The sequence below is a fragment of the Akebia trifoliata genome, chromosome 13 (assembly GCF_017979445.1).
Source record: "Akebia trifoliata isolate Shusen 1 chromosome 13, ASM1797944v1, whole genome shotgun sequence".
Lineage (NCBI taxonomy): Eukaryota > Viridiplantae > Streptophyta > Magnoliopsida > Ranunculales > Lardizabalaceae > Akebia > Akebia trifoliata.
Genome location: NC_141387.1, coordinates 29,546,334 through 29,556,788, shown reverse-complemented (window position 1 = coordinate 29,556,788; position 10,455 = coordinate 29,546,334). Strand labels below are relative to the sequence as shown.

Genomic DNA, 10,455 nt, shown 5'->3' with positions numbered 1-10,455 from the left:
AAAAATAAAATAAAATAAGAAATGATGCATCTTCCCTATCAAATTGTTCAAAACACTGCAAAATGTTACCTAGCATCGCTAGCCAAAAAATATATTTTGCAACTCTATGATGATATGGCACTAAAACTCAATGTCAAACGTCAATGCAAGATTTAACTAGAGGGACACATGAAAACAAAGAAGAAAAAAACATGCCATGAAAAATAAGGAGAGCAAGGGGAAAACAAAAATAAACAAAAATAAAATAATAAACCAAAAAATAAACCTACCTATCGAGCTGAGAACAGTGGGTTAATACCTTCAGGTATGACCCAAAGACCTGTGAATATTTGCTGTTGTGAGGATGCTAGAGACGAAGGCAGCGAGAGAAGCGTTATAGCAATGGCGTGAAGAGACTGCGTAACCAAGGGGCTATGTTACAGCGCTATGAATGGCTGTGTTACAGTGAAGAATACGATGACTATGATGGTTGTTGGATGGTGATGTGAATGCAACAAGGCTGTTGAAGGTATTGTAATGGAATCGATGAAGATGAAATGGGCTGTTGTAGGACAGAGCGTGAGAGAGAGACGAAGGACTGGGCGTTGTAGGTGCTATAATGGAAACACTACAGCACAGTTGATTCAGCCAAAGAAGAAGGTGAAGGGGCTGTTGAAGGGTAGAACGTGAAAGAGCGGGGACTGTGTTGAAGGCTGTGCAGAACGTGAGAAAGAGGAGGCTGTATTGAAGGGACTGCAAGGGAGTGTTGCAGCAATGTTAGAAGGATTTGGGGTGTTGGGGCAGCAACCAATTGAAGGAGATGAAGGCTGGGACGTTGCTGATTTCACAGCAGCAGGCTGTGCTGCAAGCTCATTCCAAGATGAAGAAGAAGAGTGTCCAAAAAGAACACAAAGAAGAGAGAGTTGAAAGAGAGGCGCGCCGTGAGAGAAAGAGAGAGATGAATCAGAGAGACCCAACGTGAAGAGAATCCAGCCCTTTTATGGAGTTTTTTTTTTACACGTTTTTCTTACTAATTTTTTACACGAAGGAGACGTCCAACTCTATTTTTATTTTGATTTTCTTTCTAATATTTTTACAAGTTTTCTACCTTCTTCGTTTAAGAGAATGGAAGTTAGGATCTTGCGCTATTCGTAGTTCGTTAGTTTTCTTGTTGTCGAGTTTTGGTTGGTTGATCGATTGGTTTTGTTTTAAGTTTTTATTGGTTAATTTTTTTTTTTAATTTTGAGTTTTATTAATTGATTGACATTGTTTTGGGTTTGGTTAAAAATTTTAATTTGTATTTTATTTCGGATTTTAATTTGATTTGGTTGATTGAGTTCAATTTTGAATTTTAATTAGATTGATTTTAGTTGATGGAGTGATTTTTTTATTCGATCGGTTGGTCAATGTTGGTCGATTTGATTTTGGTTGAATGATTTTTTATTAATTTTGATTGCTTGATTAATTTTTTATTTTTTATTTTTATTTTTATTTTTATTTTAATTGTTTAGATTTCTTAATTTGAATTGTTTAGTTTTAATTGTTCACTTTTTAATTGTTTGGAATTATTTTATTTGAATTATTTAATTTTTTAAATTTGAATTTTATTTTTTTAGTTTAAATTGGACTTTTAATTAGGTTTTATTTTTGTTACATCTTCCTAACGATCAGGATCTCTAAATTGAATTTGAAGGTTGAGGGGCATTTCGATTATTTTTATGATTTTTTCTAAATTTCTCTGTTTTCATCGGTTTGGGTCCCGTTAGACTCGAAATCATATTATAAGTGCATTGGAGGTACTTTCGAGGTCTTTCGGAGGTCCGAAATTCATGAAGGGTATTTTCGTCATTTTGTCAATTTTTACAGATTTTTACGAATTCTTGTGTGAGATTTCTTTCAGTCCCTACGTGATTATTTCTAAGTTTCAAAGTCAGGTTTTCTTAGCGTAGTGAGGTCTCTTGGTTATCGAACTGTGTAGCGAACCTAAACGTACATGCTTGCTAAATCGGGTGTGAGGTATAGCGATCCTAAGCGTACGTAAATTTCTATGTCTAGTCGTAACGAGTAGGGGAGATGAAAAGATTGAAAATGGAGGGAATCAGGGATAGTACTCACAAGCCTTTGAGTTCTTTACGCTCATCATTAGGAATTCACGGTAACCGGGTGACGAATTGTTGAATTAGGTATATGCAAAAATGGGGTGTCTACAGAATGATGCATTTCATTTGAGAGTGAGGATACATCATTTCCATGTTCTACGGATCAACAATATGTTTTCATGTGCCGGAGCTAATAGGCTCCAAACTAGGATGAGGGGTGCGTTTGGGGAATCTCTTGGAACTTGTGCAAGAGTAAGCAATTGTCAGGTCCTTCTATCCGAACGCTGCAAGGATAGCAAAAGCAACAATGCACGATTACACATTGTCATGCCAAGTTCAAGTTTCCTGGTCTCCAAAAGATCATTGCCAGCAGGAAGTGGTATGTACATATAGTCCTCCTATTATGTTTATATTATGTTTCATAGCTGCAGTCTATTATATCAACCCTTGGAATTTCCCTATTCCAATAATATATGAAACCTTAAGATGTTGTCCTTGAAATCAAGAAGTATGGAAAGCAAAACCTAGAATTTGGTTTTCCATTTTCCAACTCTAGCCTTGTCCAGCTAATAACCCATGTCAATAATTACTCAGTTTTGGGTTTAAATTAATCTTGGTTTGTTTGATTGCCATGGAGTGTAGGGAAGTGAAGCTTGATTGGTTTGAACTTGAAATATCATATCTATAATCATAAAAATTCATAGAAATCTGTGGAAGCTGAGAGTCTAAGCTTTACTATATCTGATCATTGTTACTATGCTCATTTTCAGGGGATTTACGAAGTTCAATCGTACTAATTATTTGAGGTGGAAGTCAGAGAACCGGATTGTGCCAGATGGTGTCAATGCTAAGGTTTGTTTTCTATTTACTAGTTGGCTAACTTGTTAATCTCTTATCACTTTTATGAGCCATTGATGACTTGTTAAGTTCTTTTGGTTAGCCCCCATAATGGTATAACATGATATTTTACTTGGTGGTTTTAATTGCCAGACCCATTACAGCACTTCTGTTGGAATGGTAATGGAATAGCAATATATAATGGTTACTTCATCATAAATTACAATAGAAAAGCATTATATGTTGGATTACTGTTATTTATTAGAAAAGCATTATAATTTATAAATAAAATTAAATATTGGACGATGAGGAAGGAAAAAAAAAGGGGGGGTATAGGAAAATTGGTTTGGGATTGGGTTAACTTCTACTCGTCAAGCTTTGATGTCCCCATCATAGCTACTTTGTGTTCTTTTCACAAGTTGCTTGCTCATTTTATAGATATATGAAGACCTTGTGTGAACCCCATGGTAGTGTCATGAGACATGAGTTGGTCCACCAAAAATAACATATAATACAGTTTTAGGGAATTGAAAGTTGAGATCGGGTTAGATATAATGATTTTATTTTTTATAAATATAAAAGACTATGATTTAGTGTGGAACTGTGGATACTCTATTTCTGCATCCACACTGGCCAAAGGAGAGAATGAGTATGTTTTTATTGTCATTCAGTGTTTTCTTGTAATATTTGGGGTGACGTGTGGTTGGGGATCTTGTTAGGCGACTCAATGGTTGGTAGCCAACAACTTTCATATTAACCTGTTTTGGTTACAGATGGTACTATTTGTAGAAGTAGTTTGGAGTTGATATTAAATTTTATAGAATTTATAAATTTCATTCCATCTTATTCACCTTGCAGCTTCTAGATGAGAATAGGTGGTACAACTTCGATGACAGTCATATTTCATCCATTAACGAGGAACACGTCAAGTCTGTTGATGATTATGTGTTATTCTACTTATGTGCTTACTAAGTTGTTAAGGAAAGTATTTTTATAATATTACGTAAGCATGATTGATATTTATTATTGTAGACACCCCATTTTTGCATCCGCCTGATTAATCAACTCGTCAACCTGATCGCAATGATTCCCAATGATGGATGTGTATTCCATTGCTTTATTTTGTTACCAGATGTGTTTCAGAAATCCAGATGAGGTATCTCGAACTGACAAAACCTAAGAAACCACGCTACGCTAGGAAAATACGATCCCAAAAACATAGAAATCATCATCTTGCAAACCAAAAAGAAGCTTCACGATAAAAATCACTAAAAATTGACCAAATTACCAAAATACCCCTAACCTCAAAACAACCCTAGAGCCTACGTTACGATTAGGAAAACTCTCTCAAACACATAAAATAACAAATCGAAACCAAATAAATCATTTTGTCAATTTTAATAGAATTTGACAAAATTATGAAAATGCCCCTCATAAAGTTCATGACCATTTCACACAGAAAATTTCATAAATGACAAACTAATATTTCTATTGAATTCCTTCTGAAAAATCGATTTTAAAACATCCTAGAACATTAAAAACCGACTTAAAACGTGAATAGTCCTCTCCGGGGGCAAAACGGTAATTTCATAATTTTCATAATTAAAAATTCTGAAATTAATAAATAAAATATTAAATAATTAAAGTGAAACATTGATGAAATTAATTTAAAATTTTGAATTAAAAAATCGATCAATCGGGCTTTTAAGTAAAATTGTTGAGGGTTCGTGAGATATTTCTTTAAGGACCCCTCCATTTGGGGGTCCAAAGAATTAAAGATATTTTAGAGGGGGGTTCTCCCAAAATTAAAAGTCAATCAAGCAAGACTAAGGTCAAGGTATTAAAGTCAATCAAGTGAGACTAAAGTCAAAATTAAAGTCAATTAAGCAAGACTGAAGTCAAGATATTAAAAGTCAATCAATTAAGACTAAAGTCAAAACATTAAAAGTCAATCAAATAAGACCAAAAGTCATAATAGAGTTCTAATTAAATAATAACTCAATCTAATAGAGTTCTAACTTAAAAACAATTCTACCTAAAATAATTCTAATTAAAACACAATTCTACCTAAAATAAGTCTAACTAAAACACAACTCTAATTAAAAGAACTCTAATTAAATAATAACTCTATCCAAATCAACCCCTAAAAACATCTATAAATAGAGGTGCTCACACCCTATTTTCGTATCAAATCAAAAATCCTAAGAGAAGTAGGTCTAAAAGCCCCCCTAGCCTCCCATAAACCCCAATTTTGGAGCCCCAACTCCTTACCTAACATCCCTCCTTTGATTTTAGCTTAAAGAACACCCAAAAGCCTTCCAAAAACATCCCAAAATCCACAACAAACTTGACGAGTTCAGATTCAAAAATAAGGAGATACCTTGCCTCGGAGATCCGAAATCAAATCCGGAGACAGAACGAAGCAAGGGAGTACAGTACAAGGAGCTATTTTTGTCAGATCTGAGGGAATAAAATCCTTACTATCGGAAAGGTATGAAATTTTTTATTTTTATTTTATCTAGGTTTTTAGCAATGTGATTTATTTGGAAAGTTAGTAGAGACCGGCTTTGGCCGGGCGGGGTTGGTGCCTAACACCTTCCAACCCCGTAACGTGATCCCCGGACTCTTTTTCTCTTTCGTAGATTAGTTTGCTTTTTTTAAAGTCAGTTTGGTTCCTAGACCTTAACAACTAGGTGGCGACTCCCAAACCTCAAGGGTCAAAAGTGGATCCGCGCACCCCGCGGATCGAGGGCGCTTTCAATTATACTAATTGCATTAATTTTTAAATACTTAATTGCAGTACGTACCACATGTTTTACACTCAAAATGGCATATATTAGACCGATTTTGCGGAGAAATTTCTCGGTGGCAATAGTGTGGATTTATTCCCATCTTCTCACCATCAGTGGGGCCTATAATGCACCTGTAAAGACTCAACAGAGCTGTTGTACTGTTCGTGAGGAACATTTGTGGATGGTGCTTCATGGTAAGGCTTCCGGCCTTTCTTTTTGTAATTACTCTATTTTTGCTATAGGACTAGATTTTGTCTATTTATTGTTATTTTGGGTGGCACTTGCATTTTTTAATATGCGATTCAGTTGTGTGTCCCTATATGAGATCCAGTTGTGTATGGCCGTATATGATCTTTTTCATTATATAACATCTCATGGTATGGATGTACGGTTACACATTATTAGGGAGAATCTTACCCACGAATTTCGTGTAATATACCTATATCCACGTAAGATGTCAATTATCTAATTTTTGAAACATGTATAATTCAGTTCTATGTTTCAGTGATTTGTTAAGATGCACGTATTTTGCATACAAGTATATCACATACAAAAAATAGTGACATAGGAAGACAATTAAAAACCTTTGAATGGTGCCTTCTAATGAACACCTGACATCTTCAGAATTTACTTCTGATCTAATGTCAAGAGGTACCTTTTGACATTGACTATAATACTTCTGATCTAATGTCAAAAGGTATCTTCTAACATTAAAGAATTTATTTCTGATTTAATGTCAAAAGGTGCCTTCTGACATTGAAGAATTTACTTCTGATCTAATGTCAAGAGGCACCTTTTGACATTGACTATAATACTTCTGATCTAATGTCAAAAGGTACCTTCTGACATTAAAGAATTTATATCTGATCTAATGTCAGAAGGCACCTTATGACATTGACTATAATACTTCTGATCTAATGTCAAAAGGTACCTTCTGACATCTTCCAAAATAGTTATGATCTAATGTCAAAATGCACCTTATGTTTGGAGTGCTGATTCCATCTTATTCACCTTGCAGCTTCTAGATGAGAATAGGTGGTACAACTTCGATGATAACTAGATTTCATCCATTAACGAGGAAGACGTCAAGTTTTCTGCTGCATATGTGTTATTCTACTTATGTGCTTACTAAGTTGTTAAAGAAAGTATTTTTATAATATTATGTTTATAGTGATTGATATTTATTATACTAATTGCATCAATTTTCAAATGCTTAATTGCAGTACATACCACATGTTTTACACTCAAAATAGCATATATTATACCGATTTGCGGAGAAATTGCTCGGTGGCGATAGTGTGGATTTATGCCCATCTCCTCAATATCGGTGGGGCCTATAAGAATGCACATGTAAAGACTCAACAGAGTTGCTGTACTGTTCGTAAGGAACATTTGTGGATGGTGCTTCATGGTATTGTTTTTATAAAATCAATGTTAGTGGAGAAGATTAAAAGAATGATTTTTCTTAAACTCAGATACTCAATCACTCATTGGTAAGGCTTCCGGACTAACGTCTTTTTGTAACTGCTCTATTTTTGTTCTCTATAGCTCTAGATTTTGTTAATTTATTATTATTTTGGGTAGCACTTGCATTGTTTAATATGTGATTCAGTTGTGTGTCCATATATGATATGTTAAATTTGTAACCAAGATATGAGATCCAGTTGTGCATGGCTGTACATGATCTTTTTCATTATATAACATCCCATGGTATGGACGTACGGTTACACATTACTAGGGCGAATCCTACCCATCAAAATTCGTATAGTATACCTATATGCATGTAAGATGCCAATTTTCTAATTTTTGAAACATGTATAATTGAGTTCTTTGTTTCAGTGATTTGTTAAGATACATGTATTTTGCATACAAGTGTATCACGCACAAAAAAATGTAACATAGGAAGACAATTAAAATACTTCTGATCTATGTCAAAAGGCACCTTATGACATTGGATAAAATACTTCTGATCTAATGTCAGAAGGCGCCTTCTGACATTGACTAACGTATAGTTCTGATCTAATATCAAAAGGGGCCTTTTGACATTGAATAAACTATTTCTATATAATAATTTGTTATGCATTCTGCGTGTATTATGTTGGATTGCGTATTATGTTTATCAGGAACATTTCATATGTCCATTTTTAAGAAGAGATGCAGTCGAAATTTCTATAAAATTATGAACTTTTTAAAATTAAAAAATATTATATTTATAAATTTATTATATATCATCCTCACAAGAAATAGGATGGTCACTATGATGAGAAGATAATCCTCACAAGAAATTAGCTCAATCTGAAACTTATAAATCCATCAAAAGTGATTTACAAATTATTGGACTGACTTTTTTTCGGATGATCTTCCCATCATAGAGATCATCCTCACAAAAAATCAGCTCAATCCCAAACTCCAAACCCATACTTTGAAAATTTATTAATGTTACATTGTTTTTATATATGTAATTTCATATGCCATACCTTGATCCGTTCCCTAAATATCAGCTTTATAAATATATATTTATAAGGGTAATTTGATAATTTTCTATGCATTCTACGTACACTATCAACTTTAACTATATTTGACTCATCTACTTTGATTGTTTGATGTAGATTTGAACTATGTGGATGCTCAATTTCAATTTTATTGGTATTAGCTGTTGTTTCTACTTCTACGTGACATCAAACATGAGTGGATTCATGTACCTATAGTTGTTTATTTACTACAATGTGCTTTTACTATATTTCTTTTTTATGCTCGAGACTATCGAAGAGAGGTCTTTAGTGTTATTGATATTATTAAGGTTTATCAGGAACATTTCATATGTCCATTTTTAAGAAAAGATGCAGTCGAAATTTCTATAGAATTATGAACTTTTTAAAATTAAAAAATATTATATTTATAAATTTATTATATATCATCCTCATAAGAAATAGGATGGTCACTATGATGAGAAGATCATCCTCACAAGAAATTAGCTCAATCTGAAACTTATAAATCCATCAAAAGTGATTTACAAATTATTGGACTAACTTTTTTTCGGATGATCTTCCCATTATAGAGATCATCCTCACAAAAAATCAGCTCAATCCCAAACTCCAAACCCATATTTTGAAAATTTATTAATGTTACATTGTTTTTACATATGTAATTTCATATACCATATCTTGATCCATTCCCTAAATATCAGCTTTGTAAATATATATTTATAAGGGTAATTGGGTAATTTTCTATGCATTCTACGTACACTATCAACTTTAACTACATTTGACTCATCTACTTTGATTGTTTGATACAGATTTGAACTATGTGGATGCTAAACTTCAATTTTATCGGTGTTAGCTGTTGTTTCTACTTCTACGTGGCATCAAACATGAGTGGATTCATGCACCTAAAATTATTTATTTACTACAATATGCTTATACTATATTTCTTTTTTATACTCGAGACTATCAGAGAGAGGTCTTTAGTGTTATTGATATTATTAAGATTTATCAGGAATATTTCATATGTCCATTTTTAAGAGGAGATGCTGTCGAAATTTCTATGGAATTATAAACTTTTTAAAATTAAAAAAAATATTATATATATCTGAGGGTGGTTCATGATTACTGAAACAAGGAAAAATATAACTGCTGAAAGTAATTGCCGTTTATAGAGAAAAGAAATGTGTAACTTTATTCCATATATAACTGTATTTTTTAGTATATTTTGGAATGAGAAACATTTTTTACATGTACTTTTGGGGATTAATTTGCAGGCATTGCCGTTTATTTAAGAGGTTCTAAATTTTATCATTGTGTGTGAGTTGGCCAACATAGTTATTATCAAATACTACAATTTCAATCTTGAAGTTTTAAAGTTCTAGTAGCAACAATGCACTTAATTGCGATTGCCAAATAAAAAAAAGTTATTTCATATGGCATATTCACTTACACGATTTAAAATTTTTAACTTGTACAAGGAATCTAACCTGGTTTTAAGAATTCTATTTTTAAGGACTCTAAACTAATGTACAATTAGTTTTATGGTAGGCATCATCTTAAAGTAACTTTTCTTGAAGTTAATCTAGATCAAATAAAAATTAGGGAATTGATGTCTATTTTTAAAATTTGGGAATAAAAGTTTAAAGCAGATATATTTTTTCGAAACTATTGAAAGGTCTTCCAAAGATTTGTTTTCAATTTTTTTCTCAATATGTACAGACTACTACAAATCATAGAACGAGAGTTATAGGATTGAATAAATAAAATTATTCAATATTTAAGTCAAATCATTCACTCAGATTTACACAGATCTTTGAAAATATTTTTGTCCCTAGAATTTACAAAAGAATCAATATGTCAAAGATGTTAAGTCGAATCATTCACTCAGATTTTTGTAAATAAAATTTATCGAAATTTTACAAAAGAATAAATGTGTCACAGATGTCAAGTCAAGTCATTCACTCACTCAGATTTATACAAATTTTTGAAAAAAATAAATTCTTGAAATTTTACAAAAGAAAAATGTGTCACATATGTCAAGTCAAGTCATTATCTCTTATTTTTTATATTTTTCATGTATTGAATAAAATAAGGCTTCACAATAAACGAGCCTAAGATTCTATAAATAGGAAGGTGTTTTTACTCAAAAAATACCAACACCTTCAGAGTTATTTTTACAAAGGCAAATCAGTTCTAACATGGCAAATGTGCTATCGAATGAGGTTGATAAGCTCAAACTTGATTATTACGAGCTTGAAATGTACT

The 10,455-nt window shown here is 32.6% G+C and overlaps 1 protein-coding gene across 1 annotated transcript; it reads left to right on the top strand.

The window, feature by feature from the left end:
* Positions 1–2,174: 2,174 nt before the first annotated feature.
* Positions 2,175–3,887, top strand: LOC147388237 (large ribosomal subunit protein uL16-like). Its single transcript, XM_086420305.1, has 4 exons — positions 2,175–2,461; positions 2,849–2,930; positions 3,689–3,691; positions 3,774–3,887. Exons 1-4 carry the CDS (start codon positions 2,175–2,177, stop codon positions 3,885–3,887), a joined length of 486 nt encoding a protein of 161 aa, XP_086276431.1.
* The last annotated feature ends 6,568 nt before the right edge of the window (positions 3,888–10,455 follow it).

What these genes read in the sequence shown, in the direction of transcription:
- LOC147388237 (XM_086420305.1), top strand. Translation starts at nt 2,175, where the DNA reads ATGGGGTGTCTACAGAATGATGCATTTCATTTGAGAGTGAGGATACAT. An exon ending in TTGCCAGCAGGAAGTGGTAT is followed by an intron (nt 2,462 to 2,848) that starts GTACATATAGTC and finishes GCTCATTTTCAG; the next exon opens with GGGATTTACGAAGTTCAATC.